Below are 18,258 nucleotides of genomic sequence, written 5' to 3' on the forward strand. Positions count from 1 at the left end.
TTACATTGACTGCAGGATAAAGAACAGCAAGTGATGAGTGTAAACATCGAAGAGGAGTATGAATGAATGTAATAATGAAAGATAAGAATTGAAGGAAGTAGAATTAACTGTCCGAAACCATACCGGTTTTCAGTTCTTCAATTAAGCCTATGGGTATGGAGAGGAGAGCGAAACATCTCCTATAAGACATGAAAACCTCTCCCTAATAGACGCGTCTTAAAACCGTGAGATTGACGACGATGCATAACGGGCCAAAAAGGGTAATATCTATTAGCAGTGGATTTGGGCTGTTACAAAGGGAATCAGAACTAAACACCGGGCGATATGCTAGCGAGGATGTTGGCCCCCAAGTGAGATGGATTGTGAGATCCCACATTGGTTAGAGAAAGAGAACGAAGCATTCCTTATAAGGGGGTGAAAACCTCTTCTTAGTAGATGCGTTTTAAAACCGTGAGGCGGACAGAGATGCGTAACGGGCCGAAACAGACAATATTTACCGGCAGTGGGCCGTTACTACAGAACCAATCACTAAAGCAAAATTGGGCCATTAAAATTTCTCAGATAGAAGTATCTCCTTTACACAGCAAAGGAGTTGAGATACATGTACAAGTATTTCCTATACCAGAGTCTCATCTATCTAAAACAAATGCCTCATTCTGCTCCGTTCAAGCCTAGAAGATACCTTTAGAAGTCGTCTTAAGTTTAAAGAAACAAGAATATGTTATTTCTACTTTACCATTTTTGAAACTGCATAAAACTCTTTTCGTCAGAGGAAAGATATATATACTATTTCCAATAGCTAATCCATTGAAGAAAAAGCAGGGAAGCACACCATAATAGTCTCCTCAAACCTCCAATTTTCTTCAATGGTGAGATTGTAAAATATGGACATTGTGTCAATGCGAACAAGTTCAAAGTTCAACAGCAGCGTCTACAATTGAATCAACTAATCGATTCGATCTAATCATGAAAAATAGAGAGTTTGATCGAAATTTAGCAATTGAATCAGTTGAAAGAAAACAAAAACCGACGCTGTTACCTATACCGAGGTCTGGGTGGACTATGGCAATTGCTTTTTAAACCGTAACAACTCAAGCCCAAAAAGTTTCCACACTTTTTATAAAGAATGTTTCATTTTTCTCCCTACATCGTTCTTTTCCCTAACCAATATGGGATCTCACAATCCCCTTTGGAGCCCCACATTTTTACTAGCACACCACCTCGTGTCCACCCCCTTGAGGGCTTAGCCTCCTTGTTGGCACATTACTCAGTATCTAGCTCTGATATCATTTATAATTGTTCAAACCCTCCACTAGCATATATTATCTACCTTGAGATTCTTCTTTCAAGTTTCCTCTCAAAATTTTTAAAATGACTTGAATTAACAAAAACAATAAAATGACTTGAATTTTCAAACCATACACCAAAGATGTGATGATAAGTGTCCCCAAAAGCAAGGCTTTTTCTCCAATAAAATGGCTTCAAAAGCCCTGTTGGAGAGATGGGGTTATAAAAATAGCATTGTTCTATAACAGTATAAAACTAAAAGGCATAATCTTACTGCCATTTTCATCATAAAAGCAAACAAAAAGAACAAACCAAGGTAACAAGATGATGAAGAAAGAGTCCCAAAAAAAGGGTATAAAATGAATGGATTGGGCATGAGTGTTGAAATACAACTGCAGCAATACCTAAACATTGGGATGAATCAACAATTCTCATCCTTCGTAATTTATATATATATATATATATCACATATACATAGAGATTTAGAGAAGCCATAGCGCTTGCTAGCACCACACAATATTGTTTTGTTGCTCTGAACTTGAATTTTTAAGTGGTCACAATTCCACCATAATAGCACCATGTACAGAGGAAAGCCTGTCTCAATAGAGCCACCGTTTTCTTAAGTAAACAAATTTTGGTACACAATATACTAACACTACTACTCGCATGCCAACTTCGTGCCGAAGCTCGTAAGGCAAATGGCGAAAGCCTGGAAAGCTGATAATGGCTGTCTATAATCCATAGTAAAGGTATCGTCGCCTACCTTTCCGAACTGTAGTAGGACTGTTTCTTCGTCCCCTTTACCTCCTCCTGGCTGGCTATGGTCAATACTAGCAACAAGTTGAAAGTTTTTAACAGATGCTACTGTCACCCGACCGTGAAAATTCAAGCACCAGCATTGCAGGTGCTCATGCCACCTAGGAGCCTTGTTTCGTAAGATTGTCGACCCTGATGAGGGAGAAAAAGACGCAGATTTCTTCATCATCAAGTTCTCGCAGGGTTTGCTGGTTACAGATTCTTCTGATACTGGGCACTTCAGAGAGCACATCATTCTCCTCGGACCTCTTGATTTCAAAAGATTAAATTTGTAGGAGACTTGCCCAACCTCAAAGTTACCTGCAGACACTTGTGGGCTGATTTGCTTGCTTGCAAAGCGGCGGCTCGATTTACTGCTCGATGGCTTTGCACCATTATGTGGTGGTTGGCTATCATAAATAGTAAAATTGGTGCCAAGAAAATCGGAGCTGCAAAGTGATCAGAAAATGGGGTATCGACTTAGTGCATGTTATTAAGGAAAAAACATGCTACTTTTAAAAATTGTACCAAGAACACTCAAGCTGCAATTTTACAAAGCTAACAATGAAATAATTTTGCACATATTACTGAAAAGGGAAAAAAAGAATAAAGATTTCTTAACTACTGATCTCTCCCTAATTTAGGTTTAAACTATCTAGAGTAAGTAAACTCATGGCAGCATCAAGCAGTTCTTTGCAAACCATCTTACATGGCTTCTCTTTCAGCAAGAACCGTATTTTGTACTGTGGCTCAATCAATATAAGATAATGTTTTCGATATAGGTAGATTACATTGGGAGTTCTCTCAAGTCATAAAATACACATTCCAACTGGAAGAACTCTTTTTAAGCCTCTTGTTCAGGAAGTTTCCCTTTAAATTAGTACCTCAAAACAATCGTAATTATGTTTAAACTTGTATCCTAGTGTAAAAACTAAGGATTGCAAAGAGCAAGCACCAAAACAAACAATTTGTTCCAACAAGATTTCTCTCAACAACAATATCTTACCTTAACTTGCCCACATATGCATTGTTTCCTTGTGATAATTCTTCAGCATCAAGAGATATTATATACTCAGTATGAGCTCCATGCCTATATCTCCGTGCAGCTAAGAGGAACTTTCCCTTATCTGTAAATGCTGGAGTAGGGGAAATAACCCTTAAATGAGCTCCACATACAAAAAGTTCCATATTACTAATGTGCAATGACAAACAACAGTTACGTAAGATACATATGTTGAGATGAAAAAAAAAAAAAAAAGGAGAGAGAAGCAAGTCCTGTCAGTCATCTATGGCAACCAAGATGTACACAGTACACAAATTGCAGTTTAAATGCGAAGAGCCATATGTATAAACTATAACATTGAAATAAATCTTTTGGTTTGTTAAACTCATGAACTTATGACTAAAATCCATAGTTGATAATCTTTATGTCATACTTTGCAAAAGAAAATTGATGTTGGAAAAGAACAACAGAAAAGTTGATATTTTTCTCTTGGTGGAAATTCAGATTTCCGACCTTTTGGTCTTAAGTTACAAAGTCTAAACCAGTTAAACTATGTTCAGGTTAGAAAAGTAAATATTTCTCATAAATTCAACTAACGATTCATATGTGCGTGCATGTGTGGGAAGGAGAGAAATTAATCCCAAGTTATCAATCCTAACTGAAGTTAATCATAAGCCTCTCTGATAGTCCATGCCAGCCTCGAAGAACCCTGGTTTAGATGACCAGAAACACTTCAAAATTTGACCAGGCCTTCAGAATAAACAGAGGAATAAAGAATCATAACGAGTGAATAAGAAAACAAGAAAAGTCAAAATCATTTAAAAAACAGGACGATAACAAAGTTCACCAAGGCCTGAATGTTACATTCTCAATACCTTCATACTCATCAGTTGTATTTCAACCATAAAACCCAAACGAATGCTCACGTTGTTTCACTAATTAACAAAAACTATGATATGAATTGTTCAAATCAAAATGTGATCCCGTGCCCACACTCAATAGAAGATATATCACTCCATCAAATTATCTATGTTGGGTAACTGTGCAGTTTTTAGAAAGAGCTGCACCCACTTTAACAATTTTTTAAATTCGTATTAATTTCAATCATGTTCGTGTCTTGGAAAACAAAATGTAGTTCTCTTCAGTTATTTCATGGTGAATCAAGGGGAGGAGCAGAGACCAATAAATTTGACTGAACAAAATAAATCTCTTTCGCCTTACGTAAGTTAGGAGACAACATAAATGCTCGTATGTAAGCCATTCATTCCAAGTTATATAGCATGAAATATGATACTTCACTCCAATCTCAGTGCAGTTACCCTTTTCCTTTACAAATAGAATAAATACACCAAAAGTTACTCACATGGTGTAAGGGCAAGGTAAAGGTAAAACGTTGAAGTCTTCTTGTTCCGTTTTATAAGACATTGATGTGGAAGATCGCTTGGTCCAGGCTGCATTAGACATTAACAACACGTTTAGATGATCATTCAGACATTAAATTTGTACCAAAAAGATTACCATAAAATCAATGTCCATCAGGATTCAAAACACACTAACGTTTTCTTCCAACAACTCATAAGAAAATGCTTTTGGACAAGATTCAAAAGAATCACTAACGCATCAAGAACTTGCATTATAAATTTGATAATTCAGAAGTAATTTAGATTTAGGCTAGCCTTAAAGTTAAGAATTAATTTCCATTTCGGTACATCAATGCAACAAGCACATGTCATTAACCATTCAATAGAACAAAATTCTTGAATTGTCCCATCCACAACAAATAGAATTCTCGACATTATTTAACTGCACGCAATCAATGTACAGAATGTTTATCATTAATCTTAACCGGAAAATTCTTCAAGATCCATATGGAAATCACGAGCATAACCACAACCCCGCACATTTTCAAAAACTAAAGAATCACGCTGCGTTATGAAATCTAATCAATCGATCTCAAATACCACGCAGATTAAATTCGAGAAGTAAATCAAATAATCAAAAACCGAATACACGCAAAAGATAGAAAAACAATGATCACATGAACGCAAAGAAGAAAAATGTTCATACGACGACAACTCGCATACAATTTCATCAACAAAAACAACAATCTTGACAAATACGGATAAAAACTCCGACGAAATACCTGTTTGAGGCAAGAAGGGAAAGTAATCTTCCCGGAATGAGGGGTACCCCTGGCGATCTCCTTAGTAATATCCCGCCAGCGTTTACAGACACAAGCACAGGAAACAACGTTTTGGCGGTTGGGCCAACCGTCCTCAGAAGCCTCAACCCGCTGAATAATCTCCCGGAGAAGCTCCGGTAGCATAGAAGACCAAGAAGACTCACCCTGCATCAAGTCGCCGTCAGTCCCGCCGGGCTGACCGGAGGCACCTTCGACCTCCGACACGGCCACTCGAACAATTCCCTCTACACCATTCGGATCTCTAAACGATGACTTGGAAGAAAACTTCCGAGAGAGAAACGATCTGCGAAGAGACATGACAGTGGGTTTTATGGCTTAGCCTCACATGGTGAAAGAAGAGAGAGAGAGAGGGCAGTTGTTTAGAGAGAGAAAGCACGGGGAAGAAGATGAGAAGGGAAACCGCGGCGAGAGAAAGAGAAAGAGTGGGGAAAGGGAGAGGTGATAAAGAAACAGGGCTGTGAGGAAAGGTAAATGAAAGAAACGCGGAAGATGCGATGAGGCGTTGAGGACAGCTCTGTGAGTTTAACGTTTTTAGATTGCGACAGTTGGGCTTTTCCACTCTCACGACTCGGCCCATATTAATAAGTTAAAGACTATTTTATTATAAATAAATTAAAACTTTAATAATATATATTTTTTTCCATAGGTTGAATTTTAAAATAACATTTATGTATTAAAATAAAATAAATTTTTAGTTGACCAAATTCATCCCTATTTAAAAAAAAAAAAAAAAAAAAACTATATACTGAAATAAAATATATTTATTTTTAAATCAGAATGTCGGTGAAAACATAAATTTTAGATTAAAAGTAAAAAATTTGGATCGAATTATCGACTTTTATCTCATATTTAATGGAAGAAAATGGTGTAAAATATATCAAATAAGTATGAAAAATTGTAGCTGAGGGATAAGGAACGCATCGGAGAAGAAGGGTCTGCGTTCATCCTTAATCTTCTATTTTTCTCTTTCGAAATGAGTAGTTTGGCATCGCCGGCCAGGTTAGCCATTCTGTTTTGTCAATTTCTTGTGCTTTCTTTTTCTTTTTCTATGTAGTTGCTTTGCGATAAGCATTTTGATCCTATTTTTGCAGTGTTTGCACCTCCTTGGGATGGAAATCTTCGAGTTTTTTAGTCCACTCGGGCCTCAAATCCTCTAATTCCTTTAAATTGCTTGTTTCCAGGAGACGGGTCTCCGATAAACTTATCTCTGTTACTTGTTCATCTTCCTTATCTGGTATGCTTTAGTTTGTTCATGTGCTTGTTCTCCGTTTTAATTACTGTTAATTTTGAATTGGATTAGTCTCTGTGTTTTGCATTGAGAGATGTGGTAGTCTTGAGAGCTTCTTGTCTGTTTTTTTGTGTATGAAGATTCATAGTTTGTGTGGATTGTTTAAGTCTTGAATATGGAGTTTTATGGTTTAGTGTGAGGCTGGATTTGTGTTGACCTAATGAAATGGAAATTTGGAATGAATTTTATTGTTCGTGGTTACTAGACTTTTTTTTAACTGTCTGTTGAGTGGTTGAACTGTCCAGCACGCAGCATATTGTTGATATGGGCTTATACACAATCTCAACTAGAGCTATGAACATGCGGTTGGAGGGTGTTGTTATAATGGGGGAGTTGTTGGATGACTCGAGCATTTACAAGCGTTGTAAACCAATGCCAAAATGTTAGGATGATGTATAGGCTTCTTTGACGTGTAAGGCTTGGCAAGTGGCAACCAGATGGGATTGAACTTGAACTTAAGAAACATTGCAGCGAAAGAAGAATGGTGAGATCCCATGTTGATTGGAAAGAGGAATGAATGCCAACGAAATTGGAAAAAGGGGTGGATTGTGAGATCCCACATCGATTGTAGAGGGAAACGAGTGTCAGCGAGGATGCTGGGACCCGAATGAGGGTGGATTGTGAGAATAAAGTATTCTTTATAAGGGTGTGGAAATCTCTCCCTAGCATACGTATTTTAAAAACCTTGAGGGGAAGCCCAAAGAGGACAATATCTGCTAGCGATGGACTTGTGCTATTACAATTGGTATCAAAGTCAGACACCGGGTGGTGTGCGAGTGAGGACATTGGGCCCCCAAATGGGATGGATTGTGAGATTTCACATCGGTTGAAGGCCCGGTATGCGAGGGAGGACGTTGGGCCCCCAAGGAGGTGGATTGTGAGATCCCACCTCAGTTGGAGTGGGGAACGAAACATTCCTTATAAGGGTGTAGAAACCTCTTCCTAATAGAATTCCTAATAGATGCATTTTAAAATCTTGAGGGGAACCTCGGAAGGAAAAGTCCAAAGAAGACAATATCTGCTGACGATAGGTTTAGACTGTTACAATAAGTAACCAAAACTCATTACCATTATATCATAAGCCTAGAGATATTAGGTAAGACGACCCCCTCTTCTCATCACAGGACTAAATATTAAATTACAGCAACCAAACGGCCGCTTTATTTTATTATATCTCGAACATAGTTATGTTTGCGTTCAACATTGCAGTTCTTTCCTTGCATTTGAATTCTAAATTATGGATGGTGCTTATTTTCACTTTTCAGTGAATATTTTTATCAGATCCTCCACTCTTGGTAAAGGCAGCAAGAGGGGATCCTGTTAGTCGCCCACCAGCATGGATGATGCGTCAAGCAGGAAGGTATATGGCCGTTTACAGAAAACTTGCAGAGAAATATCCATCTTTCAGAGAGAGATCAGAAACAACTGATCTCATTGTAGAAATTTCATTGCAGCCTTGGGAGGCTTTCCATCCTGATGGAGTTATAATTTTTTCCGACATCCTAACCCCTCTACCGGCATTTGGCGTTCCTTTTGACATAGAAGACGTACGAGGCCCTATTATTCACTCGCCTATTCGCTCCGAAGAGGGATTGAAAGCTCTTCATCCCCTTGACCTTGAGAAACTCAACTTTGTGGGGGAGTCACTTAAACTGCTACGCAAGGAGGTATGTTTTGTCACATTCTCATGCTTATAAAGAAAAATTACAATATTTTGTATTGCCAAGATGATAGAAAACAATTTTGATGTCACTTTTTTTGGTTTGTTCCTTTTGTATAGGTTGAAGGCAGTGCTGCTGTCTTGGGTTTTGTAGGAGCTCCTTGGACGATTGCAACGTATATTGTGGAAGGTGGTACGACACGAACGTATACGACGATTAAGAGAATGTGCCACACAGCACCACATGTGTTGAAGACTCTCCTCTCTCATTTGACACAGGCAATATCAGAATATATTGTTTTCCAAATAGAACATGGAGCTCATTGCATACAAATATTTGACTCATGGGGTGGACAGTTGCCACCTGATATGTGGGAATCCTGGTCAAAGCCGTATATTCAGAAGGTAAGCTGTCTTTTCCCCTTTCTTTAGCTGACCAATTTTCAAGCAGAGAGAGCTCAGTTCAAAGAAAACCAACACGTCCCTTTCTTTGACGACCTCACCTTATTCGCCATTTTCAGCTTAACATAAAATGCCGAATCTCTAAAATGTCAGTAATGGCTCAAGCCCACCCCTAGTAGATATTGTTTTCTTTGGACTTTCCCTTTCAGGCTTCCCTTCAAGGTTTTTAAAACGCGTCTGTTAGTGAGAGGTTTCTACATCTTTATAAAGAATGTTTCGTTCTCCTCCCCAACCGATGTGGGATCTCACAGTAGCAATATCGGTAACTACTAGCCAATCATTATCTCTTATTCTTATTCATCATTGGGGATCTTTTTTGGCAGATTGTGAGTACAGTAAGGAGCAAGTGCCCTGAAACACCACTTGTTCTCTACATCAATGGAAATGGCGGTCTTCTAGAGCGAATGAAAGGAACAGGAGTCGACGTTATCGGGCTTGACTGGACAGTAGACATGGCTGACGGAAGGAAGAGATTAGGAGCTGATATCAGTGTACAAGGAAATGTTGACCCTGCTTATCTGTTTTCTACTCTTCCTGCTCTATCTGAAGAAATTCAAAGGTTTGTCATTGAGCTTCCTGCATTTTTCCTTGTTCATGGCATACCTATTATTTCTGTTCCAGGAGAATTCAGTTCTTGTTATTTACCTGCCTATGTAACCTTTTTTAAGGAAGAACCGTACAAGCTGTGTGACAAAATAATGGTAACTAGCTAAGAATGGAGGTAGCACAGACACATTTTAAACCTTGGTATTTGCTACATATGGGTTTGTTTGTAGGGTTGTGAGATGTGCAGGACCAAGAGGACACATTCTAAACCTCGGGCACGGCGTCCTTGTCGGTACACCAGAAGAAGCAGTCGCACATTTCTTCGATGTTGCTAGAAGTTTGAACTTTGATACTCTGTCTCAAGATTTGGCAGCCCAAGAACACAAATTGGTAGCATAGTTGAGGTAGAGCAATACTCAATCCCTTTGTTTAGAATTGGTTGAGATTTTATAACCCTGTTGGAGGTAGCACAGACATTTGATTTAACATTTCTGTGATCTGTGATCTGTACATGCTCAAGGGTTGGCCTGTTTAAGTGATTTTTGTTTTTGTAACCTCTTTGTGAAATTATGTATCATTTGTAATGAAATCCTCAGAACTTTGAAGCAATAGACTCTCTTTCTCAAGAACTCTCATCTTGTTTTCCTTTTTCCTTTAGTGGGATCCCTCTCTCTCTCTCAAGGACCCTTTGCTTGTTTTCCTTTTCCTCTTAGTGGGATCCCTCTCTCTCTCCCTCTCACTCTCTAGGACCCTTATCTTGTTTTCCTTTTGCCCCTTAGTGGGATCCCTCTCTCAAGGACCCTTATCTTGCTTCCTTTTGCCCCTTGGTGGGATCCCTCTCTCTCTCTCTCTCTCTCTCTCTCTCTCTCTCTCAAGGACCCTTATCTTGTTTCCTTTATTGTTTCCTTTTTTCCCTTGGTGGGACATTTCCTTTCTTGTTTCCTTTTTTCCCTAGGTGGGACACCCCTCCCTCTCTTAGGGCCTTCTCATACGGTTAGCACATATCATCGTCAACTTCACAGTTTTATCTATTACGAAAATGTTTCCACACATTTATAAGAAATGTTTCGTTCTCCTCTTCAATCGATGTGAGATCTCACAATCCACTCCCCTTGGGGGTCCAACTTCCTTATTAACACGCTTGGTGCCTAGCTCTTATACAATTTGTAATAGTCCAAGCTCACCGCTAGGATATTATCCGTTTTGACCCATTACGTATCGTTGTTAGCCTTACGATTTTAGAACATGTTTGTTAGGGAGACGTTTTCACACTTTTTCCTCACCAACCAATGTGGAATGGGATAGAAAAGAGAGCAAAAACAATGATACATTTCTCATCATTGTGAATAATTTCCAATGTAGTTCCATCATTTGCAAAGAAGAGAAGTATTCCAACATTGACCCCTATAAAAGAGGGTATACCTCTCATCAAAGAAGTCTTGAAAGAGAAACAATGAAATGGCCATCAACAAAGGGAAAGAGTTAAGGCTCACTGTTTTCAGACAGGATAACTTTATTATTTTGTCAAGTATGTTGTATGTGATTGCGTTCGTTCCAATGTTGCTTGAAGACCTCATAGCTCAACAAGTTGAGATGCTTTGAGTTTGAACCAACTCTAGCACTAGCCTTTAAAATGTCAAACTAGTATCAAACAAATCAAACAAGATTTATGGACGACGTTGAGCAAGAATGGTTTAATAAACCTCCTAAACGTCGTTTAAATAGCATTTATTAACCGGAGTTTGAAAGTAGTTCTTTATATTAATTTTAGTGCATGAAGTTGTTAATGTATTTCCAGTTTTTTTAGTTAATAATTAAAACATTCTTGAAAAATTAGGGGCTTACAATTTTAGGAGATATTGAACTTAGAAGAAGGTATTCCATCTAATCAATGATCATACATAGTATGGGGGTACAGACTCCTGCCAAAAGACGCACAATTATAGAGACAGTTACAATTTTGACACTAAATTCTTCCAGATTTTTTCATTAAAATCCACAGCAAATGGCACATTCATGTTATTAAAAACCGAAGAGATAAAAGGCTTCCGCAGTTTCCCTTCTTTAAGCACCACTTGCGTATAATCGAGTCCATTCCTTTGCTGAGAACATCCAACCACAAAATGGTGTGTCAGTCAGAGGCTACATCACAAATTAAGCTACAATTTTACATTACTTCTAGTGCAAGGAGTGGCAACATTCTAAACCCGACTCGACTCGATTCATTAGCTTTAAACTCAAACAACACCCAGTCCCTCTCCGCCGACAGAATCAACTATCATCTCATGATATCTCGTCTTACCCCATTCACATACCACTTAGCCTATCCAGTCTTAAACCAGATTTAATCAAAAGCTAAAGATATAGAGCTTTTAAAAACATAAGAACCAAACTGAAACAAAGCTTAAACTCAGGATCAAAAAGTTGTAACAAAAGCAATGGTCTAGACCAACTCACCTGTTTCAACAGCTTCGACCTCATTCGATTTCCAATGTTTGGCAATGTTCTCGGAAAGTGGATCATCTGGGTTTGGAGCACTCAGAAGAGCTTGAATACTGACAGAAAGTGATAGAGAAAGTGACTGTTACTAAAAAAAATGTTCATAGAAAAGGGACGCAGAAGGAAGAGGAGAAGAAATGGATGCCAGTGGTAATTGAATTTCTTCAACTTGAACTATTGAAGATAAATTTACGAAGGAAATGACCGCAGTTGGGGAAAGTCCTAGAAAAACAACTAAAGCTCTCTAAACCAATGTGCTACATAAAATGTGCATGGTGGTAAAATTTTCAGATCTGTATTTCCTTGAATTAATCAAATGAAAAAAAGACCATGCAAAATGTTCAAATTTAATATGCAGTCACTGAAAAATCACACCTAACATTATAATACCTCAAAAGTACAGTTCGTATCTGTAGAGCTGGACTCCATTTGTCTTTCAGAATATCAAGGCATATCCTCCCAAGCTAAATTACAAACAATCACACCATCAATAATGAAACTGCAGCACGTTGGTGGGGACGGCGATAACAATTATGACAATAGGCGCGTACCTTATCAATATTTGGATGATAAATCTTTGTGAGAAATCGAACCTGCACCACAAAAATAATCACGCAAAGATAAAAATATTTCAATGAAGATGGAAACAGACGAAGGGAAAATGATGGTAGTGGGAGGCAATCAAAACAAGTTATGATAAGTTCCAACAGGACCACCTAGCGTACTAGATACAGAATCTTCAGTCCTAGGACATCAAAAGGCAATACCGTAAACCTTAAAAAAAAAAATTGTCCAACGCTGTTAAAACATTTCCGTTGTTTTACATCTCTTTTATGAGTGGATCAGTTTTCTGTTTATAAGAACAGTATGCAAAAGGCATGAAGATCAACCACTCAAGTTGAATTAGTTAAATTATGTGTAATGAGTGCCAATTGCTTCATGCAAACCCCCATCCCCCAACAGGTTTGACACAAAACAAGGTAAAATCAACCAGATAAACAACCACATCTACTTAATACATGATTACATGTACTACAAAAAATAAGTAATAATGATAATTGAAGTGTCATCGGCATGGAGCAGATCATTAAATCCTTAAACAACAGTTTCTTCACTCACATGAAAGTCCAATCAAAAGAACAAATAACTTTTCATACGTAAGTCGAGTAAAAAAAAAAGTAACAGCCATACTTACATCACTAGGTACATTCTAAAAAATTAATAATAGGAACTCCAAGAATAAAAAATTAGTTTTATTTATTTTATAGGAACAGGAAAAGAAAACAGTAGTCTAACTGAAGTACAAGTTTGGGGGATGCACTGGGGTCCATTTAGTAAATGTGAGTGTTGCTTTTCCTATCTCTGTCAGGCCCTTATTTTTGTGAGCCTCTCCTTAATTTTGCTCTTCTATCTTCTTTATGAAAATTGGTTTTCTATGCAAAATGAGAAAAAAGAAGTTTGAAACGATTGCCTAGAACATTTTGTCATGAATTGCATCCCACACAACTGGACTCTCGCAAGAACCAGTCAAACATGTTTCCTCTCAATCTTTCAAAGCTAGGCATGACAAAGCAAGTCATGAAATAAGCTATTCCCCATCTCCAACCACGAAGACCTCAACTACCAAAAACTCCCTTCACGTAATATCAATATGCTCACATGTGTATCATAGATCAACCAGGATTAAGTTGTATCATAGATGTAAATATAATGATTCATGAAAAAGAAAAAACTGTGAATGAAAAGTAAATTATGATGGCTTCTGATCTTTTTTATTTATATTCAGTGCAAGCAGGAAACCCTTGAGAGAGTGGGGAAGAAACGAAAGGGAAGAAAAATATTGTGATGATGGCAGATCCAATATCTGATGACTTTTAGTTATACCACCCTCATGATATAAGTGAAATCATAATTCAAGAAGTAATATACAAGCAAGTAGCCCAGTAAGTATAAGAAATTTTAAGAGATTTTAACAGCACATTTGGGGTAGAAATTCTCAAATGATCTTCAACAGTACTTGGAGCTCCCCCAATAGCCCTATGTTTTTTTACTGGAGGCTTCTGTTGATACATTTTTGCTTTTAATGAAAAACAAAACAAACCAAAAAAATATATATATATGACACTTTTTAAAGACTATTGGTAAAAGAAATGAAAAAGTTTATCTGATAAGCTAAGAAAGAAAGAATTACAAACTACCTTGGGAGCAGCCATAGGATATTCTTCGGGTAAAAATAGCTCCAACTTGAAAACTCCTCCTGCAAAGTACTTTGGATTCAGGACAAATATATACGTAGAAAGAACATTGAAATGGACTAACAACTTTAGAATTGACAAAGGGTCAGGAGAAAAGAAGCCCAAAATGAAAGATGACATATAACATTATTCAATAAAAACAGTGAAATGATATTCAGATTACATCTCTAAATAAAACCTATTCACTTCTCAGTAGAATGTAAACAACATGTTCCCAAGTTTAGCAGCCAAGAAGAGTGACGTTCTACCGTTGAACAATAGAGCATAAAGGAGAAAACCAAAGTTAAAAGGGAAGATAAAGACTTTTTTTTTTTCATCGAGTAGAAGATAATCCCATAGCGTTCACTGTGAATGTCATTTCATTCTTCATAGTCATTCATATGTAACTTAAATACGTAGTTGGTTCTACACCCATTCATATGTACCAACAATGGAATAGCAAATTATTCAAAAGAATTTAACGTTCCTAACAACATACTGTCAAGTAATTTACCTTCATAGGGTGACTGGGTCGGGCCAAGGATCATCACGTTAAAATATCGCATATTATCTTCTGACGGCGAGGCACTAATCCCAGGGGCTAAAATCACATATCAAAGATCGAGATCAACTAAATCAAAATAAACTTCGACTTCATAATTATCGGATGAATTAATCCAAACAATAAATCTATCAACAACCAAGACCCAAATAACACACCAAAAAAATAAAAATAAAAAAAAATAAAAATAATAATAAAAAAAAAAAACTCCCAGTAACAAGATCAGGAATCAAACAACCCCCATATTCGAAAATAATCCAACAAATACACCCAAAACTCACCCGGTTCACTAAGGAGACGCTGAGTTTCCTGCGATTGTTCACAAAATGGAAGAGAAAATCAATTTCAATCCCAATTCTACTGACACATAAATCTAAAAGAATATCCGAAATCCAAACAGCAAAACCAGACCGTTTCTTCACCAAAGTAATCAATCGAGCAGAATAAAGACATCGGTTGAAAATGAAGGAGATCTTGAAGAGGATCAGGGATGTTACCTTGATGATTCTTCGGGGAAGATTACTGTTCGCCATTTGAAGGTCGATTGAGAGCTCGCGATAGGGTTTAGACGAAATGAAGAGAGAGAAACAGGAAAAGGGACGCTTTCCTCTCTCTAAATTATAAAGACTTAGCTTTGAAGGTAGAAGTTTCTGATGCACAGCCCAATCCTTTATATAATTTTTTTTCTTTTTTCTTTTTTTAATTACAAATTTAAAACTTTTTAATAGAAACAAATCATTTTTATTTTTATTTTCAATTGTTAATTTTATATCTAATAAGTGAAAAAAAACATTTTAATTTTTTTTATAATAATTTTTAATTAAGTAAGAGACATATATCATTTTGATGTAAAAAATCAATATTTTTTATTTAAAATTAAATAATATGTCTCACATATTTTTTTAAAATTTTAAATTTCAAAATTTTACATCCCCATATAATTTAATTTAAAATAGAGAAAGATAATTTTTTAATATTTTTCAAGTATGGAATTTATAGTTTATTATAATTTTTATTTGGTTGAAGGTTTAAATCGTCGTATTAATTATAATTATATTCAGAAATTGCAATAAAATAAAAAAGAAAAAAATAGCCTAACAAATTTGTTTTGTACTTTAAGAACCTAAGTTTAAAACTTGTAGAAATTTAAAAAATAATTTAAATAACTTTAATAAATAAATGATTCTATTTTTGCGTCATAATTTAACTTAAAAAATGAAAGAATAATTAACATTTAAATCATCCTAAACAAAATAAAAATAATTGAATCATGACCGCGAGTCTGTGTATGCGTCAATATTACGCTAGAAATCTTCTTCCCGATATTTACGGGTTTGGCCCACAACTCCATTAATGAAAAAAAAAAAAACATTTTTTTAACCTAAATTAATAAAAATATTTGGTCTGAAAAAAAACATTTATAAACTCATGATCATTCCCTAAATTAGCCGATGTGGGACTTTCATCATCTAGACAGTTACTTATCGTCATCAACCTCACGATTTTAAAACGTGTTTATTAATAAAAAATTTACACACCCTTTATAAAGAAGTACGTTTCCACATCCTTAGAGGCTAGCGTTTTCCATAACACACCATTCGATATATGACTTTGATACCAAATGTAAGAATCAAAGCTCATCACTAATAGATGTCGTCCGCTTTGATCTATTACGTATCATTGTTAATCTCATAGTTTTAAAACATGTTTGCTGTGGAGAGAGTTTAGTCTTATCTCGACAAATGCTTATTTCCAATAGTGTTTCAAAATGATATTCAAAAGTTTTATTAATACCATTTTTAAGTTCAAAGATAGGAATATTTTTAGTTTTTTTAAGAAGTAAAAGGATATTAATAAAATTACATAAATTAATATATTTGACCCTTCTTTGAAATTTAATGATATATTTGACTATAAAAAGTTTTAAAGGGTATTTTTTTGATTTTTTATTTTAAAAAAGTCCACAAAAAAACAATATTTAAACGAAATAGTTAATATCCAAATGGATAGGGTTGGCTTGACTGACACGTGTGCTGAAAGCCCACTTGAAGTTTCATGTGGACCGTAATGATGAACTATGGCGGCAGCACACCATTGTAGGAAGAAGCTCCTATCACCTGCACGCCAGTACAATGTTTTGCTACTCCATCTCGTATCTCAGCCGTCAATCAATAGCCGCCTTCTCGAATTCCTTGGAGATGAACGGTTCGATGGCAATGAATTTCGGTGTGAGTTCTCCAGCCAATAGAGACTGAGTCAATGGCATTTATTTTGACTGGTGTGAAATTTAAAACATTTAACGCGGATATTCAATTTCCATCTAAATTTTAATGTTAAATTAAAAATTAACCGACATTTTTTGAATTAGACGTTAGAGAGATAAATCAAATATTTTTTTTAAAGGTGTGAAAATTGTTTTAAAATCGTGAGACTTACGGTCATACAAATTGGGTCGAATAAACAATATTTGCTAACGGTGAGCTTTGATTGTTACACAAATGGTATCAAAGTCAAACAACGAGTGGTGTACTAGTGAGAATGCTGGCCTCAAAAGGGAGTGGATTGTGAGATCCCACAAGTAAGAACACTAGACCCTAAAAGAGAGTGAATTGGGAGATCCCACAAGCAAAGACGCTGGACCCCAAAAGGAAGTAGATTGTGAGATCCCACGAGCAAGGATGCTAGCTCAAAAAGAGAGTGGATTGTGAGATTCCACGAGCAAGGACGTCGAGTCTCGAAAAGGAGTAGATTGTGAGATCCCACGAACAAAGACGCTGGACCTTAAAAAGGAATGAATTGTGAGATCCCACGTGGTTTACATATTTTAAATTACTTTTTATTTAATTAATTAATTAACATGTAGTGAAGATTAATGTCTTTGACTGTAAAATAATATCATAATTAAAAATAATAATAAATAAATTATGAAGATTACGTGATGCTTTAGAAGATTGAAGAGGTCTAGTTATCCAATTTTAGAAGAGAATTCCGTTGGGTATTAAAAAATTATAAAAATTACGTAAAGCATATAATATAAGATTTTTTAGATAAAGTCAAACTTTAATATTTGGACAGGGCCACGTGTCAAATCTGAAATACCAGCTGTCATTTTGTAATTAATTAATTATACAATAATTTGAGACAACGGACCGTGCCCACCATTTTAATTCCTTGTTTGCTTCTTTATTTTTCGATTTAACTTTTTTTCTGTTAATTACTTGAAAATTAATAAAAACAAATAACTATTTAAAAATTTTATATTTTATTCCAATTACAAATATTTAATCCAATCAAATAATCGTTTGTTAATTATTGCAACCGGTCTCTGGATATATGTGTAAAATTGAGATTTCGAAAGGTTAATATTGTAATTATAAAAGTTGAAATAATTGACAATGAGTTAATTATAATTATTATCCTCTTATTTTATTTTATTATTCTAATAATTAATTAAATAATGCTTAATGCAAATTTTGAGAGTTTGTATATATATATATATTTCTAATTATATTTTATCTTGATTTGATTTATTTTTAAGAGTGAAAACTATTTCAAGGTACCGATATTTTGTCTTCTCAATTGAGAAAAATTTGGAGTGATCATTGAACATAAATTTAGAGTTTTTTTTTTTTTTTTTTTTTTTTTTTTTTTTTTTTTTTTTTTTTTTTTTTTTTTTTTTTTTTTTTTTTTTTTTTTTTTTTTTTTTTTTTTTTTTTTTT

At 35.7% G+C, this 18,258-nt stretch overlaps 3 protein-coding genes across 5 annotated transcripts in view; 1 reads left to right on the forward strand and 2 right to left on the reverse strand.

Annotated features, from left to right (window-relative positions):
- Positions 1-1,692: 1,692 nt before the first annotated feature.
- Positions 1,693-18,258, reverse strand: part of LOC111482667 (tubby-like F-box protein 7) — a 23,281-nt gene continuing 6,715 nt past the window's right edge. The window contains exons 2-5 of one of the 3 annotated variants that reach the window (XM_023128564.1): positions 5,229-5,638; positions 4,449-4,536; positions 3,089-3,248; positions 1,693-2,531 (exon numbers count right to left, since the gene is read on the reverse strand). In XM_023128564.1, coding sequence (XP_022984332.1) covers positions 1,946-2,531; positions 3,089-3,248; positions 4,449-4,536; positions 5,229-5,585 — 1,191 coding nt within the window. In that variant the 5' untranslated portion in view covers positions 5,586-5,638 and the 3' untranslated portion in view covers positions 1,693-1,945. Of the gene's footprint in view, positions 2,532-3,088; positions 3,249-4,448; positions 4,537-5,228; positions 5,722-18,258 lie in introns of those variants that run through there. The other 2 variants (XM_023128563.1, XM_023128565.1) reach the window with 2 other exon arrangements.
- Positions 6,160-9,870, forward strand: LOC111482666 (uroporphyrinogen decarboxylase 1, chloroplastic). Its single transcript, XM_023128562.1, has 6 exons — positions 6,160-6,287; positions 6,380-6,522; positions 7,858-8,243; positions 8,357-8,641; positions 9,022-9,257; positions 9,475-9,870. Exons 1-6 carry the CDS (start codon positions 6,262-6,264, stop codon positions 9,641-9,643), a joined length of 1,245 nt encoding a protein of 414 aa, XP_022984330.1. The 5' UTR covers positions 6,160-6,261; the 3' UTR covers positions 9,644-9,870.
- Positions 11,102-15,191, reverse strand: LOC111482672 (ubiquitin-conjugating enzyme E2 35). The gene is made up of 8 exons (XM_023128570.1): positions 15,037-15,191; positions 14,821-14,848; positions 14,492-14,578; positions 13,942-14,000; positions 12,295-12,336; positions 12,134-12,207; positions 11,702-11,799; positions 11,102-11,346 (listed from the first exon to the last, which is right to left on the reverse strand). Exons 1-8 carry the CDS (start codon positions 15,070-15,072, stop codon positions 11,309-11,311), a joined length of 462 nt encoding a protein of 153 aa, XP_022984338.1. The 5' UTR covers positions 15,073-15,191; the 3' UTR covers positions 11,102-11,308.

Source organism: Cucurbita maxima, unplaced genomic scaffold, assembly GCF_002738345.1.
Source record: "Cucurbita maxima cultivar Rimu unplaced genomic scaffold, Cmax_1.0 Cma_Scf00008, whole genome shotgun sequence".
In the NCBI taxonomy this organism is placed as follows: Eukaryota; Viridiplantae; Streptophyta; class Magnoliopsida; order Cucurbitales; family Cucurbitaceae; genus Cucurbita; species Cucurbita maxima.